Source organism: Microtus ochrogaster, chromosome X, assembly GCF_000317375.1.
Source record: "Microtus ochrogaster isolate Prairie Vole_2 chromosome X, MicOch1.0, whole genome shotgun sequence".
Classification (NCBI taxonomy): Eukaryota; Metazoa; Chordata; class Mammalia; order Rodentia; family Cricetidae; genus Microtus; species Microtus ochrogaster.
The window spans coordinates 47,202,181-47,224,207 of NC_022026.1; the positions used below are offsets into that span (position 1 = coordinate 47,202,181).

General features: G+C 40.5%; 1 protein-coding gene across 6 annotated transcripts in view; it reads left to right on the forward strand.

Annotated features, from left to right (window-relative positions):
• The window catches only part of Reps2 (RALBP1 associated Eps domain containing 2), a 286,698-nt gene that overhangs the window by 241,994 nt on the left and 22,677 nt on the right, over nucleotides 1-22,027 (forward strand). For all 6 annotated transcript variants that reach the window (XM_005358777.3, XM_013350570.2, XM_013350569.2 and 3 more), the window contains 2 exons: nucleotides 11,817-11,900; nucleotides 14,925-15,070. In XM_005358777.3, the coding sequence (XP_005358834.1) occupies nucleotides 11,817-11,900; nucleotides 14,925-15,070 (230 nt within the window). The remainder of the gene's footprint in view (nucleotides 1-11,816; nucleotides 11,901-14,924; nucleotides 15,071-22,027) is intronic.

Consider the following 22,027-nt stretch of genomic DNA (forward strand, 5'->3'; position numbering starts at 1 on the left):
ATGGACATTTAATAGTAATAATATTTAATAGTAAGAGTATTAAATAGTATCACTATTAAATAGACATTTATATTTATGGTTGTGAGCCTAGCCTTTAACGGCTGAGCCATCTCTCCAGCCCTTAAATAGACATTTAATAGGAATAGCTTGATTGTGTACTAAAAGTGATTAGAGAGGATACTATTCTAATACTCCATCACTCAGAGACAGCAATGGGGGAGAAGCAAAGAGGCTTTCTTAAGGCCTCATCAGGCGATGCCTTTGAATTGGATGCCTGTGCCTGTTTGGGCAGTCAGGAAGCTTGCATAAGGCATCTTTATTCAATTTATGGGCAACCCAACTCTCAAAAAAAGCCTGCCAAAGACAACCGAGTCTGTGAGGACTGTGGTATGGATTTCACTACAGGTGTGCGATAGAGAGAACGATGTGCAGACTCGGCTCAGATCTCTCTTCTGTTAATAGAAATTGCAAACAGAAGAAACCAAACCTCAATCATGGTTAAAAGCTTGATTTATTTTTTTATCCCCCAGTAAGGTACCCCCTTTAGTTGTAAGAACAGGCATGTTTCATAGTTGTCCATAATCCAGGGGTTTTTCACAGTCCTTAAGGGGTTCAACCATGTGACTGCTGAACCCAGGGCTTAGTTCAGAGTTGTTGATTTTACCTATCACTGAAGTATGTTTGGGGACTTTGGCAGTGTTTTCCCTGGGGTCCCCCAGGTTGGATTGGTCCGCTGTGGTGGAGGTAGCCATGAAGTCTGAAGGTTTACAGGCACTGTATATTTTAGCTTCTCCCCTCCAGTACTGATAGGAATAATATCCAGTGACACAGATTCAGGTTGTGGATAGTTTGTGGCTTTTACTCTAAACTGGAGCCAGCATGTTCTCTCTGTAGGTTTCCATCTCTTCAGTAATGGAGAAAATGTGCCTTACATTGAAATTGCTTGCTGTTTACAATAACTGAAACTATGCCTGAGAAATCAATTGTACTTTTAGCCCTAAGAGTAGCTGCCATTATTGAACAGTTATATAATTCTGCTTAGCATTCTGGACAAGATATTCTGCTTAATCCTCACAGTGCTGTGAATTAGATAGATTATCCTCATTTTGCTGATGAGAAAACTACAGCTTAGAGAGGTCAAGAATGTGACCAGGTTCCACACTTAGTAAGAGCACACACTGGATTTGACTCCATCATGTGTACCCAGTACTTACTTTATTCTGCTATTCCCATTGCTTCTTGTTCAGTGGCACACAAAGCAGTGTTGAGTTTGTTTCTGTCTTTTTCCACTTGTTGATTGCAGCACTCCTTGTTTGATCGCAAGTAGGCTAGGCACTGGGAAGATGTAACAAAGGAAGGCACACATTATGCTTTCCAGGACCTTACAGTTCAGTTCTGTTTCACTATTTTACAGGTGACTTGGGTTGTGGATTCTAGTAAAAATTCTTGTGAGTCCTTAGAATGCTCTGGAAACTGGTATTGGACTGATAGGGTTTGCTGTGGCTATGGTGCTGCTGGCTGTTTTTTTTTTTATCTTCTATGTTTAGGTTTTATCACATGACTTTCTGGTGGGGCTTTGCTGAGCAAAGATGTAGCCAAGTTAAAATCAGGCACTCACTGACATTTAGGATGCTGAAATGATGCTGAAAGATTCCCAGAAGGCTGCTGCACCTTTGCCCAGTTATCTCTCTGGAATTTAGCTCTTGCTTCTGGGATCTTCAGTATTAAAACAAAGCTTGAGATTCTTTTTTTTAACCCTCCAATAGCATGGATATTGCAGAATTTTAAAAGTCACCAATTATCTATACCTTGGCAAAGTTCTGCAGTTAAACTTCAAAAATAAAATTGGACGTTTCTGTTCCAAAATCGACTTTTAAACCAAATCTTACTACTGATTGCACTTACAGAGTTTCATGACTTACTCTTCCATTCCATAGATAAGTAGCTGAGCAAACAATTCAGAAGCTTAGTCAGTCATTACAAGAGCACACGTGGCTCAGTCCTGACTAGCATCTTGGAGACTTGATTTTCTCATCTCTTAAATGAAAAATTTGGTCCATCAGTGGCCTCCAGTCGGTCTGGGCTGGCTGTGTAAAAACCACAGTGGGGCTTGTTAAAAATCTAAGTTTCTAATACTCTACTCCCAGGAGAATTCTGATGAGGAAAGTCTGCAGTACTGTCTTGATATCTGTAGTTTATTAAACTTCCCTAGATAATTCTCTTCTACCAGCTTTATTTGGGAACCACTGGGCTGGAAGATGTGGAATGTAGCTATGCTCAGAGCAGGCTCTATATGTTTGAATGAAACATGTTATGAGTCAGATGATGGAACCTCTGCCTGGTAGAGGGGTTGTGTTGTGTGTAGCAAACCTTAGGCTCCCACTATATGGCTTTGAGTTAGTATGAAATGTAAGATAAATTACTCCAATGCAGGATGTGTTGGTCTGGAACCAACAACTTAAATTCTGGGGTAAAAAATCTGCTCAAGTTTTTGCAGTAACCCAGGTAGGAAATGTGATGAGCACCTAGGCTCAGATCTGGGACTAGGACCTTTGTTAAGTTAGCTTGCCTCAGTGGAACAAGAATGTATTGTATTGTATTGTATTATTATTTAAAAATTCACAGATTGTAATGCCACATGATTGTTTCTGTGTTTTAAAGTTTATTGTCTTATGTTTATGTGCGTGTGTATGCATGCACATATATGTATATACGTGCATACCCTATATTGCACATGTGGAGGTCAGGGGAAAACTTTTGGGATTTGGTTCTCTCCTTCTACTATGTAGGTTCTGTGGGTTAAACTCAAGTCATCCAACTTAGTGGGGAAATTTCTACTGGCTAAATCATCTTGAAGGCCTCTATTTTGTTTTTGACCAGGGATGGACTATGGGTACCTTTGTTAGGATTACTATTTGCTACGATGAAACACCATGACCAAAAGAAACATGGGGAAGAAATTGTTCATTTTGCTTGCATGGCTACATTACTGTTTGTGCTGGTTTGAATGAGAATGATTCTCACAGACTCATATATTTGAATGCTTAGTTCCTAGTTGGTGGAACTGTTTGGGGAAGGATTAGGAGGTGTGGCCTTGTTGAAGGACGTATGTCATTGGGAGTGGGCTTTGAGGTTTCATAAGCCCATTCTGGGTCTTAGTCTCACTCTGCCCACAATTTGTGGATCAGAATTAAGGTTTCAGTTGCGGCTCCCACAGCTTCTCTGCCTGTCTATTGTCATGCTTCCTGCCATGATGGTTATGGATTTGTCCTCTGAAACTGTAAGCAAACCCCCCAGTTAAATGATTTTTAACATAAGTTGCCTTTGTCATGGTGTCTTGTCACAGCAATAGAAAAGTAGCTAAGATGCTATTCATTATCAAAGGAAGTCAGAGCAGGGACCTGGAGGCAGGAACTGATGCAAAAGCCATGAAGGAATGCTGCTTTTTGACTTGCTCCTTATGACTCACTCAAGCCTCCTTTCTTATAGACCTAAGACCAGCAGCATAGGGGTGTTCTCACCCACAATCAGCTGGAGCCTCCCATATCAATCATCAATTAAGAAAATGCTCTACAGGCTTGCCTGAAGCCCAATCTTATGGAGGCATTTTCCAAATTGAGGTTCCTTCTTCTTAGATGACTCTAGCTTGTGTCAAGTTGACATAAAAAACTAACCAGCACCGTGGGCCATGACAGTGAAGTCAAATGGTATGTTCTGAATTCATTCCAGTAATTCTAGTCTCAGTGTTCTCAAAGTATATTCCATAGAGCATTGCTTCTGCTGGATACTAATAGGAATAACATGAAAGAAGTAAATGAAGTCTAAGAAGTATTGTGGTTAAGCAGAGGCAAGTGGCTTCCTTTCCCTCACAGCATTTCAGAGCATGGAGTATATAATGTGTTCCATGAAGTTTTAAGGAAGAGATAGGCGAGGTGATGCTTTCCAAGGGTCCTTATATATTTTCCTTTTATATCAAGGGTTGGCAAACTATGATCTATGGCCAAGTCTATCCATCATCAATTTTTGTAATAAGGTGTCTTGGAGCACAGCTATGGCTATTCATTGTATTGTCTGTGGCAAAGTAACAGTAGAGACTGCTGTCCCCTAAACCTAAAATATTTACTGTATGTCCCTTTATGGGAAAAGCTTGCCTGTCCCTGCTCTAGACAATTCATGGATTAATCCTCCCTGGGTAGCTGCATTAGAGAGTTACTGCCACAGGGAATTATGCGGCTTATTCTAGCACCGTGTTGTGCTACATCTGCTTAATTATATTTAGTTGTTCTATGCCTATAATTTTTTCTCTTGCTTTGAGCTATTTTTGCTCTTAACTATTTACCCATCATCCAAGGTAAAAACTTGAGGTTCTTATTTTGTTCTTTTCTTTCACGACCATATTTCATCAGTCACCAAGCATGTATCTGGTTTCTAGTCTAAATATACTCATAACTGCCTGTTCCCATTCTTGTCTACCTGGCTTATTTTATTTACTTATTGTTTATTTTAGTTTCTTGAGCTTTGATCTTGGTAGATAGCCCAGACGTTCTTTGACCTTGCAGTTTCCCTTTCTCTGTCTGAAGTACTGAGATCACAGGTGTGCACTCCATACCTGGCTGTAACACCGTTTACATAACACTCATCTCTTGTTTCCTTTTCTTCTTCAGTATTATAATCGAATTTGCTTCACTCAGTTGCTTCCTTTCCACTCATTGGATCCAGAATAATCTTTTGAAAATGCATAGCAAATCAGGTCACTCTCTACATAAAGTCGGTCAGTAGCCCCAGTACCCTTGGGCTAAGCTACAAATTCTCAACATTCACAGATATGGGGCTAAGTCTGGCCAGAATAACAGGAAGTGCTGTGCTGTTTCTTAGGGAAAGAAATGTAATTTAAGAAATTAAGAAATTACCAAAAAGATTAGCCATTCCCACGCTTCTACCTCATGCAGTGTAGAAAAGCATAGAAGTGGATAATAGTACCAAATATCTTTTAGATAGTGCAAGTTCATGTTCCATCCCTGCCAGCCTTCTTCTCCCATACTTTCTCCTTGCTTTACCCTAACCAGATCCTAAACTCTGGAACATTAGATCACCTTCAAAAAAGGAAACTAGGCCAACTAATATGTGTAACTGTCTCTAGACAAGGAATTTGGGAGTGGGTTGGTTCATTATGTGACTCACAGTCTCCCTTGAAGTTATTGTCAAGATATCAAGGAGGGATGGTCAATTGGGCTGGGGGATCCACTGCTAAGAGGGCTGTTGATGGGACACCTCACATCCTTGCTCAGATCCGTGTTAGGACTGCTTGGGTGTCCCTCATGATATGACAACTGGCTTCCTGCAAGGCAAGTGATCCAAGAGTCAGAAAGACACACAAAGGCAAAAACGAACACCAGGGGAAAGTGTGTGTGGACACTTGAAGTCCTCTCTTCTGGGAGCATGCTGTGTAGTGCCTCGTGTCAGCATCCCTAGAAGCGTGGCCTGAGGTGAAGATTCTTAGAAAGGGATTTATTAAGGGAGCTCTCTTCAGGAAAAATTCCAGAAAGAGAAGAGGTAAGCATGATGAAAGGGAAAGAGAAAAGTCTGCTCTACACCGGGAGATTTGGGAACATAAATTACATCTCAGAGTTATCCTCTTTAAGGCAGGAAACTTGCCTTTCTATCCATCTACAAGTGAGCCATTATCTGTGAACTGCTGAGGGTGGGGTTGGGAGGCAGGCTTCCTCCATTGAGAAGATAACAGCTGTAAGACCTTAGTAGCCAGCACTCAGAGCAGCTAGTTGGATAGGTGTACCATCTACATAAAGCTGATCTAAGCAGGACACTGTGGAACCTTTGACAGCCATTTGCCTCATTCTTATATCCAAACTTTTACCATTGTCCCTGGCATGCCAAAGACAAAAGAAATCTCTGTAACTGAATAAATGAATGCACAGAATGCTTCGCCTCTCTGGGCCGATGGCTGTTTCTGGTAAGTCCACTGAGCAAAGGCCATATTGTCTCATCAGTCATGGTAATGCAAAGTACCAGGTTAATTTTTCACATCCAGAGTAGTATCATGTTGTTATCTAATGAGACTTTTTCATTGCAAAATTAAAATGAAAATATATTTACATTTATATTAGAGGAAGAGGAATATTAACATTAAAACATTGTATATATGTAGTCAAAAACCGTTGGTTGGGAAGGTGATAAGCCCCATTATGGAAGCTATTGCTGTTCTTTTGTTTAATGAGCATGTATGCCTGTCATATTGCCTGATAAAAAACTATGTTTATGACATAGATTAGTGCTACTGTCAGCTTTGGTTAAAGAAGGTACTTTTTTTTTCAGTGAGTGGTGGTTAATACAGAGATTTATAACTGGCCAAAGTGTTGAAAATAGTGACTGTTGAATGTGCAGCCCTAATGGGACATCTACAGTACCTCCTACAGGGCTTATGAGACATCACAGGAGAGAAGGTGGAAAGAATGGAAAGCTGGAGGAAGAGGGGGAGTGGTGTGCAATGCTGACTTCCAGACAGGACATGGTCATTGCACCTTTGAATCACTGAATTTCCAACTATCTGTACATGACCAGTATACAGCTAGGCCCATTAAAATCTGTCACGGCAGGGGAAAGAGCTCATGAAGCCCACCTAGCAGTCAGTGTGACTGCAGATGGGAGAGATTGTCTTCAGTGTGCTAGCAGTGCCCCTCGCCTGTGCTTTTATAAGCAACCCTAATGAAACTCAATGAGGCACCAGAAAAGAAAAAGAAAAACAACAGAAAGACAAATCCAAAAGTAGGACTCATAAGGAAGAAGAAAGGATCGGTGGAGTGGAAGGGATACAAGAGAGTGTAACAGGGTGAATGTGATCAAAATACATTATATATAAACATACATTTTATATATATAGGAAAATGTCATAATGAAACTTGTTATGTACAAGTAATATAAACTAAAAAGTTATGAAATAAAATGTTATATGTATTATCTATAAATACATATAAATATGTATTTTGAACCGTAGCCTGAGTTTCAGTGACTTGCCTCTCTGCATCCTGACTGAGTATATGTTGCTTCACATGGAGCCTTGAAAGCAAGACTTCTGTTTGTAATATCAGTTAGAAACCAAATATACACTGCTTTCAGTAGGTTTGGGAGTTATAGTTCAGCTCATACAACCAGGACTTTTGGACAAAGCCATACTGCTGTGGGAGTAGACACTTTCCCACCTACGCTTTCTTGAATCCACAGAGGAAAAAAACAGCTACTGAGGAATTCCTGATTCCATGCGCCACCATTCCTCCAAAACTGAACATTTATAGCAGCGTGAAGAGATAGCAAATGAACCTGCCCAGTTTATTCTGCCACTCAGCTGCAAAGCCTGATGGGAGGCTCATGCCATTTTCGTGAAGGAAAACAGCACAGCTTATTGAGATGAGACAGTTTTGCACGTATAAATCTCAACTTCATCTTTTTCTTTTTTAAAAAAGATTTATTTATTTATTTTATGTATATGAGTTCTCTATCTGCATGTATGCCTACATGCCAGAAGAGACATTAGCTCCCACTATAGATGGCTGTGAACCACCATGTGGATGCTGGGAATTGAACTCAGGACATCTGGCTAAGAGCAGTTGGTGGTGGTCTTAACTACTGAGCTATCTCTCTAGTCCCCATCTTTAATTTTTCTTACCACCGAGCTAATTTTATTTCCCTGTGCCATTTTCTGGCACCTACCTCCCCAATTCCTATGCTACATCCTTTGTGAGATTCATTCCGTTGACTACTCAGTAGACAAACCCGTTTTGAATCAGTTGTGAGGTAACAGAAGGTGGTAGGGAGGTCCTTACCTAATATTATGCAGTCATTTGTTCTTATTCCTAGAGCAGGAATGCCCGGGCCACTGCATACAGTTTCAAAAAGGCATATTCATAAATGGAAAAGCGCCATCTCAGGCAAATCTTTCCACTGCCTCCTCAGCTTGCTACCTGATAGCTGCTTATTTTTAGGGGGCAGTAACAAAGAAAGTATACTACATCTGCTGTGCTCACAGTCCTCATTTATGTCAAAAAGGTCACTTTGTCCTTTCCCTCAGTATTTCCATAAGGAGACTCACTTATCTCCACAGGGAATTGGTGGAAGACACACTTCTCTGTCTGCTTTGCAGTGGGAGAGAACTGGAACATCAAAAGTCAGAATACCTAGACCTGTCACTCCTCCTCTGTTTTCCTGCCTGCTGGGATTTGTCCCTGAACACCTGTGGTCCCTGCAGGGGCATGCATGCATAGACTTGGAGCCAGAGCATATACCTTCCAAGTAATAAATTGCCAGTGACAGGCGGGAAGGGACCTCAGGTTCGAGATGGATTCTTCATCAGAAGCCCTGTATTTGAGTGGATAGTGAGGCCCCCACTCAGCTGCTCAGAAAACTGACATTTGACTCATGGATCTTGGAGTGTGACTCAAAACTCCCAGGGACAAGGAAGTGAATGCTACACTTTCCAGACTGCTGAAAATGTATGGAACTTCACTTGAACTTGACATACCTGAAAACAAGCTCTCCTCTTTCTGCTTGTGGTGGTTTGAATAACAATGGTCCCCATAGACTCAAATGTTTAAGTGCTTAGGGAGTGACATTAGGAGTGGTGTGGCCTTGTTGGAGTAGGTATGGTCTTGTTGGAAGAAATGTGTCACTGGTGGTGCACTTTGGGGTTTCAAATGCCCAAGCCGGACCCCGTGGTCTTCTCTCTTTCTACTGCCTACTGATCCACATATAGAACTCTAAGCTCTTTCTCCAGCATCATGTCTGTCTGTGCACCTTCATGACTCTTGCCATGATGATAATAGATTAAATATCTGAAACTGTGAACAAGCCTCAATTAAATGGTTTTTCTTTTATAAGAGTTGTTGGTTCATGGCATTTCTTCATAGCAATAAAACCCCAGCTAAGCCACTGCTCCTTCTCAGCTTCCTCTCTGAGAGACTGGCCTCAGTCTTCTGTGGTACTCCAAGCTAAATTTCTGCTTGACTGAGTATATATAGGCCTTTGTGACTTTTCTTTGGACCTACCTCTCTTGCCATGCACACATCTTGTAGCTGATTGCATCATACATGTCACTCAGACCTCAGCTGAAGCGTTACGTCCTCGGTCTTAACTGTTCTACAAGAATGCGTGCTCTTATAATCCCCACTCTTCTCTACCACATTGCATTGAAACATGCATCTTTATTTAGTTGCCTCTTCCACTGAACTTCCAGATGGTTGTAAGCAGAGGCAGTGCCTTGTTCATCCTTGAATGCCAGCATAGCCAGTCAACAGCAACTCTCTGATATATAATGCCTTTCATGAACAGCATTGAGGCCTGCAGGTATCTGAGATGTATTGTACCATGGTAACGAGCCTAGCTTTAGAATTTGAGACCATGGTAACAAGCTTAGCTTTGGAATTTGAAAGTGGCCTCAGACCTTGCATTTGTATCGCCTTTGGGTGAATTCTTGACTTCTTTAATTTTGTCATCAGTAGTCTGGGGATACTAACTACTTCTTAAGGCTGTGATGATGTGACATAATTCATGCAGAACACTTGAGCAATATATGATGCATACATAGAGTTCAGTTTGTCATAGAGTCTAATCAGAGCAACAGCAGCCTCATGAATGACACAACTGTCCCCAAGGGAAGGAGAAGCTGTAAGAAATACATGGAACTTGGAATCAGGCAGTTTGAATGCTTTTATAGGATTTAAAAGAGGTAGAGAATTGTTTAGGATAAAATGCAGGAACAAGGACTGGAGATACTTGATAAAAGAGTGCATGCCTCCTATGTGTGAAGCCTTAGGTTCAATCTCCAGTGCTGTAAAATAACTAAATAAATAGGCCAGTGAGTTGGTGCAGTGGGTAAAGGTGGGTGCTGCCAAACCTTGCAGACTGAGCAGAATCCTCACGACTCACATCTTGGAAGGAAAAACCTGATTCCCAGAAGAGGTCCTCTATGGCTTCCACACAAGTACCGTGGCCCATATGTACGTGTACAAACAATAAATGAATTAACTAATGAAAATAAGTAAAATTCAAGAGTAGACGGGATTATCTTGGGAAAGAATGAACAGGGGAAGGAAACTGAGTCAAGAGAACAAAAGACAGAGAACCCCAAGAAAGTCCCTATTTCAGGGCCAAGAGCAGTCAGGATGAGAAAGGGAGATAGAGTAATTACAACTGGGAGACTGTCACTTTTCAGCCACCTGAGGCTACCAAGGGTGCTATTTTGGAAAGTAGGTAGATGAGGAGAATACAAGAAGTGGCCCAAATCTGCTACTGTTGGCTCCCTGGGAGCCAGCCTGTTCGGTAGTGCCACTGGGAAGAAGGCACACTGTAGGAGGCTAGAGACAGCTGTGTGAGGAGCAGAGTGGCAGTTGGCTGTGCTACAATGTGTGTTTTTGTGGTGTGAATTAGTTTTGGAGTAAACGAAAGACTGATACCAGTGAAATGTGGGAGTCACTTTACTTCTTAGTAGCTGGTTTTCTCATCATGCTAATATTTTCCATCACTGGTTAATAACAGCCAAAAGCAAACTACTCTAACACAGCTAAGGCAGCAAGCCCTGGGGACACAGGGAGCCTTATGTAAGGCCCATTTACTCTGTGTTCCATTTGGCTATGTGCTGTGTCCTGAAATGCTTAAGGGGTAGCCCTCATCAGTCTTTGTGCACCCAGTAATCAACCTTTCCAATTGTTGTACCCATTACATATATCCTTCCTTTTTAAAGGTAAATGGCTATATTTATTAGAGTGTTTTATTTCTTTAAAGATTTACTCTGTGTGTGTGTGTGTGTGTGTGTGTGTGTGTGTGTGTGTGTGTGTGTAGGTGTGTAGGTGTGTAGGTGTAGGTGCGTGCAAAGACTAGAAGAGGACATTTTCTCTCATGGAACTGGAGTTATAGATGGTTGTGAGCTACTTGGTGTGGGTGCTGAGAACTAAATTTCAGTCCTCTGAATATGTAGTTCTTAACTGCTATGCCATCTCTCCAGCCCATACAGTGTTTCATTACTAGGAATTTAATATTAAAATTATGGGTCTTTTATGGTGCTGATGGTTTTTCTCAGTGCTCCTTAAGTTATTTTCTATCCTTTTTTCTGTAAACAGAGACTAGACTGTTCATTTCCCAGCCACCCAGACTTAAAAATAATCACACAGAAACTTTATTAATTATCACACAGTTTGGCTGATGTCTTAGACATATTTCTAGCTAGCTCTTACATCTTAAATTAACCCATTTCTATCCATCTATGTATCACCACAATGCTGTGGCCTACAGATAGGCATCTTTCTTCTTCAGCAGCTACATGGCATCTCTTTGACTCCACCTACTCTTGTTCTCTCTCTCTCTCTCTCTCTCTCTCTCTCTCTCTCTCTCTCTCTCTCTCTCTCTCTTTCTGTTCTGATTTTTCACCTGGCTTTACTCTGCTAAGAATTGGCTCAAACAGCTTTATTCATCAACCAATAAAAGCAACACATGTATGCAGAAGGACATCCCACATCATTTCTCCTCTGATAATTTTTATAATTTTTGTAAAGTATTGGGTTTTAAGAAATCTATATGTGAAAATATATGAGATGATCATGGTTCTTTTTCTTGAATAATACTGGCAGGAGATGTGGAAGGGAATAGCATGGTCTTTGGTGGAGAATTTTGCCCAAGCATCAACAGACTTAACTGAGCTTGCCTGCCACTTAGTCTAAATCAGTGTGACTTGGTCTCTCCAAGTGACTTTTCCAGAGTGTTTTTTGTCATATGTTTACCTTATGTATGCCTTCTCTTTGATCTTTCTGCAGTCTGAGCCAGTGTCTGAAGCTGACTTACACCCTCAGCTGAACAGAGCTCCTTCCCAAGCAGCAGAAAGTAGTCCAGCAAAGAAGGTAAGAGCAGCAGAAAGAAATTGCTGTGCTGGTATAAAAAGTATAAAGACCTACCTCTGGGCTTTTTACAAGTCTACCACTTTAAAGTTTCCACCGAGGTGAATGTGACTGATTCACAGCTATGAAGCATGAATTCTTTCTTCAAATTAGGATCCTGGAGGTTCTGGGGCTGGACTGTGAATGTCCCTGGCAGTTTTGACTTCCCTCAACCTTCTAGCTAAACATGGCTGCCTTGCTTTGGGCAAGATCAAAAAATGTGGAGGGCCAGGAGAGATAGCTTAGAGACTGTTCTTGCATAGGAGCTGGATTCAGTTCCCAACTCCCATATGGTGGCTCATTGCTTTTTGACTTCTGTGGGCACTGCATGCATATGGGACACATACATACACTTGGGTACATACATATAAAATATAAAAATAAATATTTTTAAAATGCGGGAAGAGCTGGATGGCTTTAGTAAGACTTCATACATCTGCTAATGAGGCAGGTTAGTATAGAAATAGCTTAGAAACTTTGGACTCCACTTGGTTTTGGATATGCACACATCACTCACCCAGAAACCTAGGGCTTTTCCTTGCATCAAGTTTCATGTATTCCCCACTTCAAACAATGGCATAAATTACTTCTGCCTTGTCATTTATTTAGTAGTTATTCTTTTGTGGTCAATTTCCTTTGAAAAATGCCCCAGAGCATATCAGGGATGAGACACAGGGAGTCCATCTGGGCTGAGCTACTTTTGGATACATGTGCATTAAAGCAAACTGTGTCTTCAGCATGAACTTTTAAGGAAAACCTCCTATTTACCATCTTAAGTCTATTCATGATTGGGCATGCATACGATTCAAATCAGATGTATCATAGAAAAGCACATGTATAGTGAGAAAAAAGGCTAATATAACTCAAGCCTGCCAATCAAATACAATCCTCCATATTATACCCTTTAGCAACCAACTTCTCCTTCTTTTGAACCTCATTAAAGAGAGCCCCAAACATAGCCTGTTGTTCCTGGGGTCTCTAGCTCAAGTAGCCAGTGATTTCTTCAGCAATTTCCATACTGTTCAATAATGAGACTGACTTGTTGCCTGCTATGCTTTAAATCTCTTTAAGTCAAGCTTCTTGCTGCTTTGCCATTTTTGTGATCATTTTAAAATTCTTTGAAGAAGACACCAACAGTCTGAGACCATCTAGTTCAGACATTAAAGACCCAGTTAGCACCTCCTATGTGTGGAACACTCTTCCCTTCTTGGTACCATGATTTATTTCTAGTTTGTTCTTCTTCTTTGTTGTTGTTGTTTAATTAGTTTTTAAAATTAGCATGCAGAGCAGTAAGTGGCACTATCACATTTCCATACGGGTTTGTTTTTGTTGGTCCCCCTCTCCTTGTTCCCCACCTGCTGATGTTAGGAGCTTTTCTTGCATCTTTGCCATCTTTACTTGCCTGGCCATGTCGTGGGGCCCCATGTTCTCTGCACAACTAGCACTACTAACTAAATATCATATTCCCCATTTCCTTTCTCGCCCTCTTCTTGTTCTACAGCATTGTCTCCTAGGCCATTCTCTTAGCAAAGAGAGTGGACCCTGGCCTTGCAAGTGACATAGAACCCTCTAAGGAAGCAGATCAACTGTTTTGTTGAACACATTGACGTTTTTGTTTAACTTCATGTAGTAATCATGAGTAGGAGAATGATCAATACATGACTAAAACCATTACAGACTTTGAAATTGTCTATCTGTCTGTCTATCTATCTATCTATCTATCTATCTATCTATCTATCTATCTATCTATCTATCTATCTATCTAACATCCTGACCACAATTTTTCCTCCCTCATCTCCTCTCAGACCCTCGCCCTCCACTGCACCTCAATTTACTCTTCCTCCTCTCTCTTCTGAAAAGATCGGGCTTCCCATGGATATCACCCAGGCATTGTGTCTCAAGTTGCAGTAAAACTAGACACTTCCTCTCCTATTAAGGCTGGACTAGGCAATTCAGTAGGAGCAACAGGTCCCCAAAGCAGGTATTAGACAGCTCTTCTTCCCAGTGTTAGGAGTCTCACAAGAAGAGCACGTTACACAACTGTCACATATATGCAGAGGGCCTAGTTCAGTCCCACGCAGGCTCCCTGGTTGTTGGTTCAGTCTTTGTGAACTCCTGTGAGCCTAAGTTAGTTGATTATGTAGGTTTTCTTGTGATGTCCTTGACCCATCTGGCTCCTACAATCTTTTTCCTTTCTCTTCAGCAGAGTTCTCTGAGATTGGCCTAATGTTTGGCTGTGGTCTGCATCTGTTTCTGCTGGTTGCTGGATGAAGCCTCTGATGACTATGGGGCTAGGCACCGATCTATGAGTAGAGCAGAATATTGTTAGGCATTGCTACATTGACATATTTTCCCTCCAGTAGTGTTTGGTTCTATCCTAGATCTCTCGGCCATCCAGCCTCTGGGTCTTGGTGCTTCAGGCAATATCAGGGCTCACTTCAATGGCATGGGTCTCAGGCTGGACCAGTAATTGGTTGGTTACTCCCACAATCTTTGTGTCACCTTTACCTCAGCATGTTCCATAGGCAGAACAGACTAGGTTAAAGGTTATGTGGCTGGTAGATTCGCCTAGTCACAGGAAGTGCCCAGTTCAGGCTATGCATCCCTTTTTGCTAGGAGTCTTAGCTGGGGTCACCCTTGTAGATTTCTGGGAGATTCTCTTGCACCATGTTTCTACCTTACACTGAAATGACCCCTTTTCCGGTTAGATCTTTCAGTATCCCCCCCCCCCACCTAGTCCCTCATGTTCCCATCCCCACTTGCCCCCAGTATATTTTTAAAGAAAGGCAGGTGGGCTGTTTGCTGCAACCCACTGCCAGCAGCCCTCCAGCACTGGCTGAGCCAAGCATCAGCTACAGGTCTGTGGTATATAGTTTGAACAGAGAAGTCTTCTGATCCTGGGGACAGAGCTGTGGATAGTGGCACGATGGATGGAGAGATTATTAAACAAATCTTTTTGAACACTTTGGGTTTATTTTTGATCCACAGGATGCACCACATGCTCAGCCTCCATCAAAGCCTATTCGCAGGAAATTCAGAACTGAAAATCAAACTACAGAAAGCCAAGAGCCTGCTGCTGCTGTTGGAGGGGCAGCGCCCACAACAATGGTGAAGCCCCACCCAACAGTACAAAAGTAAGTGGTGCAGATGAGTGAAAAGATGCTGGGGAGCTTTCTCTTCCATCTGCATGCATATGTATTTGTCAGTGTGTTTGCATTTATTCTCCTAGACACGGGGTTTTCTGGCTGGCATAGTCATCTCTGCCACAGTGATGGTTATTGTGATGGTGGTGGCATTAAAGAGTCCCAATCTGACAGGATACTTTATAATTCAGAGGATTTAGCCTGACCCAAAGGAGCAGGCAAATCCTAGACTAGTGTTTGGTTTGGTTTCCTGTCCTCCTTCTCTCTTTTTATTTTTTCCTATTTTGTGTTGGTTCAGATTTTGCTATGAAGGAAACAATATGGTAACGGCAATATTTCTTGCCTTATCTCATAGACCCAACTTTCAGCAGAAGTGGGGTATGATTTAAAAACCATGTAATGTTCCTGATATTGGTCCCCTCAGTACTGAATGGCACAGACTGATCCTCTGTAATGCATGCTTTAGCATCTGGAACACATACTGGAGGGCTTGAGACACTATGGACAGAACCGAGCTTGGAGATAATGGTGTTCTGAACAAACCGCTCTTACCTAGAAAACTGTCTTTGAGAAGATTGTTACTTAACTCAGTCTTTCTCTAGTGACATTAAATGAGGCATTGAGGACAAAATCCTGCTGTTGTCACTTGACTTGAAGTGAGCCTCGCTGGCCAGTATCACTAATACTTGACTTCCCTTGTGATATTTCTGTAGAGACCCTTCAGGTCTCAGGGACTCTGTAGCTTTCCTTCTGCTACACTATTACAGAAAGAGCAGCAACAGGTTCTGTAGGTGATGTCAACAGCTTGTATAGAAGCTGGGTCCCATTTGGATTCTTTGTATCCTTTTGAGGATTTTTCTTTCCCCAAAGAGATAGTTCCCTAAAGGTGTCATCTGGGACAGAAAGTGGTTTTCTGTATCATTTTCACGTTCCTAACCTGTGGGATAGATTTCTTTCAGGCACAAAGATGGCTAATTTTTTTCCTCCTTAATTTCAGCTTCATGTTAATTCTAGTCAGTCAGTGGTGGTCACACTGCCCTCCAAAGTAGATGACAGGGCACCCAGTGACTTTCACACAGAGAACTGTTGCTTTTCATTTATGGGTTTTGGAATCAGTTCTGATGAAATATAATTTGCATAGCATATACTTCAGTGTCTTTTAGTATATTCACAAAGCCATGTGATTATTCCCACAGTACAGTTTTGGAACATCTTTTGTTATCTCCAAAGGAATCCCCATGCCCAGTGGAAGTTACTCCCCACTTTCCCTTTCCTTCCCAGCTCTTGGAAACTTCTAATTTACTCTCTGTTTCTGCTTGGCTTATATTCTGCAAAGATATAGTCATGTATCATGTGGTCCTTGGTGCTTGGCTACCTTTTACATTTTAGTGTTTATAAGGTTCATCCATGTTATAGCATGAATTAGAGCCCAATATTTTAATGTAGAATACTATTCTGCTCTATTAATATTCCACATGATATTCAGTGATTCATCAGATTTTTGGGTTATTTGAGCTTTTTGCATATTAAGAATAATACTGTAGAATTATCTGTATTCATGTTTCTGTGTGGGCTTTGTTTTTGTTTCTCTTGGGAAACAAAACATATGGAAATACACATACGGGTAAAATTGAACTTACTTGGTGATGCTATGTTTAACACATTGAGGAAGTGCCAATTTGTTTTAAACAATGACTACTCTATTTTACATCTCCAACAATGTAGCAGGGTTCTAGTTCTCTATTTCTTCATTGGTACTTACCTAGTATTAAATAATACTATGTATTACATAATAGTTATGTAGTAATAACAATTACTATGTAATATATAAAATATTTTTTTTATTTTTTGAGATTATATGTAGTTACATCATTCCTCCTCTTCCTTTTCTCCCTCCAAACTTTTTTTATGTACCCCCTTGTTCTTTTTCAAATTCATGGCCCGTTTTTTCCTTAATTGATATTACACATATATAGCATTCCTAAATATATAAATATTCAGTTTGTATTATGTTACTTGTATGTATATGTTTTCAGAGCTGGCCATTTGGTATTGGATAGTCAATTAGTGTGCTCTTCCCTAGGAAGACTATTGCTCTTTCTCTTGGCATTTCTTAATGTTCCTTATGTAGGGTTGAGGCCTTGTGATCTTTTACCTGTCCATGTTAGGATGTCTATTGATATCGTCTTTTTTCAGGTCATGTTTAGACAGTCATATATCCTACCTAGTGACTGTAATGTGGTATCTCATTGTGGTTTTGATTTGCATTTCCTTAGTGATTAATAGTGTTGAGCATCTTTTCTTGTGCTTATTGGCCATTTGCATGCACTTTTGGAAAAATATCTATTCATTATTTGCCTACTTAAAAGTGAGTTATGGCTTCTTAATGTGGTCTGAATGCAGCTCCCATGTTAGATACATAATTTTCAAATATTTTCTCCTGTTCTGTTGGTTGTGTTTTCACTTTTTGTTGGTGTAGCTTGAAGTACCAAGTTTAAATTATGTGTGTGGTGTGTGTGTGTGTTTGAGTTTGAGACAGGATCTCACTGTGTTGCCCTAAAATGACCTGTAACTTGATTTGTAGACCATGCTGGCCTTGAACTCACAAAGTTCCACCTGCCTCTGCCTCCTGAGTTCTAGGATTGAAGGTGTGCACCTCCATGTCTAGTCTGTCACTTATATTTTTAGTGTCATATTAAAAAAAAACATTGCCTACTCCAAGTTCACAAAGATTGTTTACTTCTGAAAGTCTTGTCACTTCATAACTGATGTTGACATTTATGGTCTATTTTGAGCTCATTTTGTATATCATGTGAAGATGGGGTTCAACTTCATTCTTTGACATGGCAATTATATAGTTGTCCCTACAATGTTTATAGGAATGATATTTTCTACTTTTCATTTGTTCTGTGAATGTCCTTCAGCATATTATTCTGAGGCTAGTGAGGTGACCCTGTGACATTTAGCTGAGAGACTAATGCCAGATCACAGTGTGAATAGTCAGGGTCTACACTTTCACACAAGAGTATTTTATACGGCTTCTTCTTTTAGTTCCAAGACTAGTTTATTTTGGCATGGTAGGAAGGAATTTAGCATTTATAATTTTTCAAGGCCAGGAGCAAAAGATAGAAAATACAAAATGGTTGGCCTACAGTTCTTTCCCAGCCAGAGTTTTGAAAAGGATGTAAGCTCAGATTCTCTTAGATATGCGTTGTATAGAGTTGTTACCCCCTCCCCAACTTCTCTCTCATTTATAGTGTTAGTTGCTATGAACTATCTTTGGGAAAAACGAGAAAAAGAGTCACAATCATTTTCTGTAAGCCTTAATTCTATAACGGAACCCCAAGAAAGGCTAAAAATAAAGTAGACTAGCTGTTAAACTGTCATCAGCTTTTATAGAAGTTAATATCAAAAATGAACCATGTCAGAAACATATTCAGCTTTTGGTATTGCTACTGTCCACACAAAGAAATTAGTAAGCTTGCCTAAGTAAATTGCCGAGTCCATATTATGTGCAATAAACATTTTATAATGTGCCACGATTAATGATGACAGACTAAATTTGGCTTAGAAACAGTTCTGCTTAGTTGTTTCTTTGCTGCATCTTTCCTGTCTATTAAAGATGAACCTTTGGAAAATAGGATTATTCATGCAGCGTGGAGAAAGAGGATACCATAGGACAGTACCATGGCTCTGTGCCAGCCTCTGTAACCTCTACTCTTTCCTATAACTCCAGAGTGTTCTGGCAGCTAGCATAGACTGTTTGCCGACCTGCATGATGTTATCGATGTGACTGTAATTTTTTCTTTCCTCATGCTTGATATATTGGGATTGTCTGTGAGATTAATGACTTGAATTCCAGGTAGGAGATTTCCAATTTCCAATTGTAGAAAAGACAATACAAGTTTGGGACTTAGGTGGTGCACCCAGTTTCCTTGGGAGAAATCAAGGCCTGGGGAATGGCTAAGAAGATTTGTCCTTTTCTTAAAGGGGGATCTCATGTAATCATGGTTGGCTATGTATCTGAGGATGATGAGCTCCTGTTTTCATCACCCAAATGTTGGGATGGTAGGTGAAGGCCACAATAATATCCAACCTAATATTTTTCTTATTTAGAGAAGTCCATTGATATCCTTTTTTGGAGAGGACTTTTTTGAGATAGGATATCACACTGTAGCCCAGGCTGACTCAGAACTTACCATGTAGCCTAGGCTGGCCTCAAACTCATGAAAATCCTCTTGACTCGGCCTTCTGAGTACTGGTATCATAGACATGAGCAAGTATGCCTATCTTATATCCTTTAAAACATAATAAAAATATTATATGCATGCATGAGATTCTCAAAGAATGAATAAAAAATACATTTTTCAAAATTTGGGTTTGCTGCTTGAACAGAAGGATAGGACTGCTCTGTCCTGGAAGCTAGCCATATTGTCTTCCTATCCTGGATTTCTTTATCCATATGGCCAATGGCAACTTGTAATCAACATAGTTATATTTCAGGTCACAAGAAAAGGGGAAAAGAACAAATGGGAAAAAGCAGCTATTGCTAAGATCTTTCTGGTCTTACTGGCTCAAAACTTAGTCACATGTTCTCACTCACACCAAGGCAGCAGAGAAATATAATTTATAGTTAGGTGATGTGATGGTTAGTTTTCACATATCAACTTGACACAACCTAGAATCACCTAGGAAGAGGGTCTTAAGAAAGGAACTGTGTGGATCAGGTTGGCCTATAGAAACGTGTGTGAGGAAGCTGTTTTTATTTTTAATCTATATAAGAAGATCCAGCCCACGGTGACTGCCATCATCCCTACAGCTGGGGTCCTGAGAACATAAGTAGTAGGCATGCACGCATTCATTTCTCTTTGCTCTTGACTATGGGTATGATATGGCTATGGTGCTTTGAGTTGCTGCCACTGTGGCTTCTCTGCTATGATAGACTATAACCTGGAATTGTAAGCCAATAAATCCCTTTCCTATCTCTGTTGCTTTTGTCACAGTATTTTATCACATCAGTAGTACGAAACAGTAAAAGTAGGGCAGGTAGCCATATGTCCAGCCAAAACAGAAGTTTATACAATACTAAACACAAGCAGGCATAAGGATAGATTTTGGGGCTCAGGCTGCAGCTCAGTGGTAGAGAGCTTGCCTAGCATGCACATGGCTCTGAGTTCAACCCCCAACACCATCAAAAAACTGTTTTGAGAGGTACTCTGCTACAAAATTTTGTGTTGATAATGCTGCACAGTGCTTTTGCTCCACATCAGCACATAGTGTAACACACAATGGAATGAAACAAGGTTATCTGCTGAACACTTAGTCACACGTCTTCCTCTTTTGAAACTAGTAAGGTGTAGCTCAGATTTGAACACGGGGTAAAAGGATTAGGGCAATTTGTAGGTGAAAACTTCAGAAGCAATTAAGAGGCAAGAAAAACACCTTCCATGAACTGTTAACAGTTGCCCTAAGCCTAACATTGTGTCTGATTTGGGACCTAATCTTGGCTTTACTTAGAATTCTTGTTGTTGCAAATTCCGGGAGGGGGGAGACTTAGAATATCTTAGCACATTCTTTCTTGAGCCACGAAGGACTTTAAGGAACCATATTCCTTGTGAAGATGTAGGGGTGGTTTGTAGAAAATAGTGACAGGAATGGATCGTAAAAGGGGACTACAGACCTTTGCGAATCTGAAATTTTTCTAGTCTTCTAAAGTGTATTTGTTACTTTTCTCAACAAGGCATCTACCCATGTAGGTGGAGGGAGGTGATGGAGACAGTTCTTGGAGAAGGAGACTCTCTTCTAAGCTGACTCACATAGCATAGTGGTGGTTTAAGGCTGGAGAGGCATCTAGTTCTGACTGACTTCTTGCTGTGAACTATATAGATTCACAGGAATTAATAAAATATGATAAAATATAAAATAGCTTGTTTATCTTTCATGTAGTTTGTCCCAGTGATTACATTTAACCTAACTATAGTCAGGATAATTCTATACCATTTTATTATGTGTTGTCATATCGTGTAGTGATCACTATAATCAACATGCTGGTGTCACAACTACCTTCTACTCTCTGACATTCATAGCCCCTAGCAAACACTTGTCTAATTTTCCATTCCTATAATTTTGTCATTTCAAGCATGCTACATAAATGGAATCATGTAGCACATGACCTTTTGGATTTGATGGGTTTTTTTCTCTCAGCATATATTTAACATATAATACAAAAAAATCACAGTCCAGGACACTTATTCTCAAAAAGGAAAGTTTGCATCCCTTAACATCCATCTAAGTGGACAGATGTGTATATCATCTAACACTACAAAGCAGCATCCTGTGGTATGGATATAACAATTTGTTTAGAAATTCTCTTAGTAAGTAATATTTTGACTGTATATAGTTGTTAAAGATCACAAATAAAGTTGCTATAAGCATCTCTGCGCAGGTTTTTATTTGTATATCTATTTTTCTTTCTTTGGGATGAGCATCCTGAACTGTGATTTTTGAGTTGTCTGCTAAGCATATGTGTAGTTTGAAATGAAACTACTAAGTTATCTTTCAGAATGCAGTACTATGTCACAGTCCCACCAGCAATGTATGAGAAACTGAATTTCTCCATGTCCTTGCAAGCATTTTAATTTTAGTGGGTATGTAACTGTGTCATTGTGATCTTAGTTTGTATTTCTCTAAAGGGTAGTGATGTTGAAAGCTTTTCTTCTTTTTAAAATTTATTTATTTATTAAAGATCTCCGTCTCTTCCCCGCCACCGTCTCCCATTTCCCTCCCCCAAACAAGTCCCCCTCCCTCCTCAGCCCGAAGAGCAATCAGGGTTCCCTGCCCTGTGGGAAGTCCAAGGAACCCCAACCTCCATCCATTTCTAGTAAGGTGAGCATCCAAGCTGCCTAGGCTCCCACAAAGCCAGTACGTGCAGTAGGATCAGAGACCCAT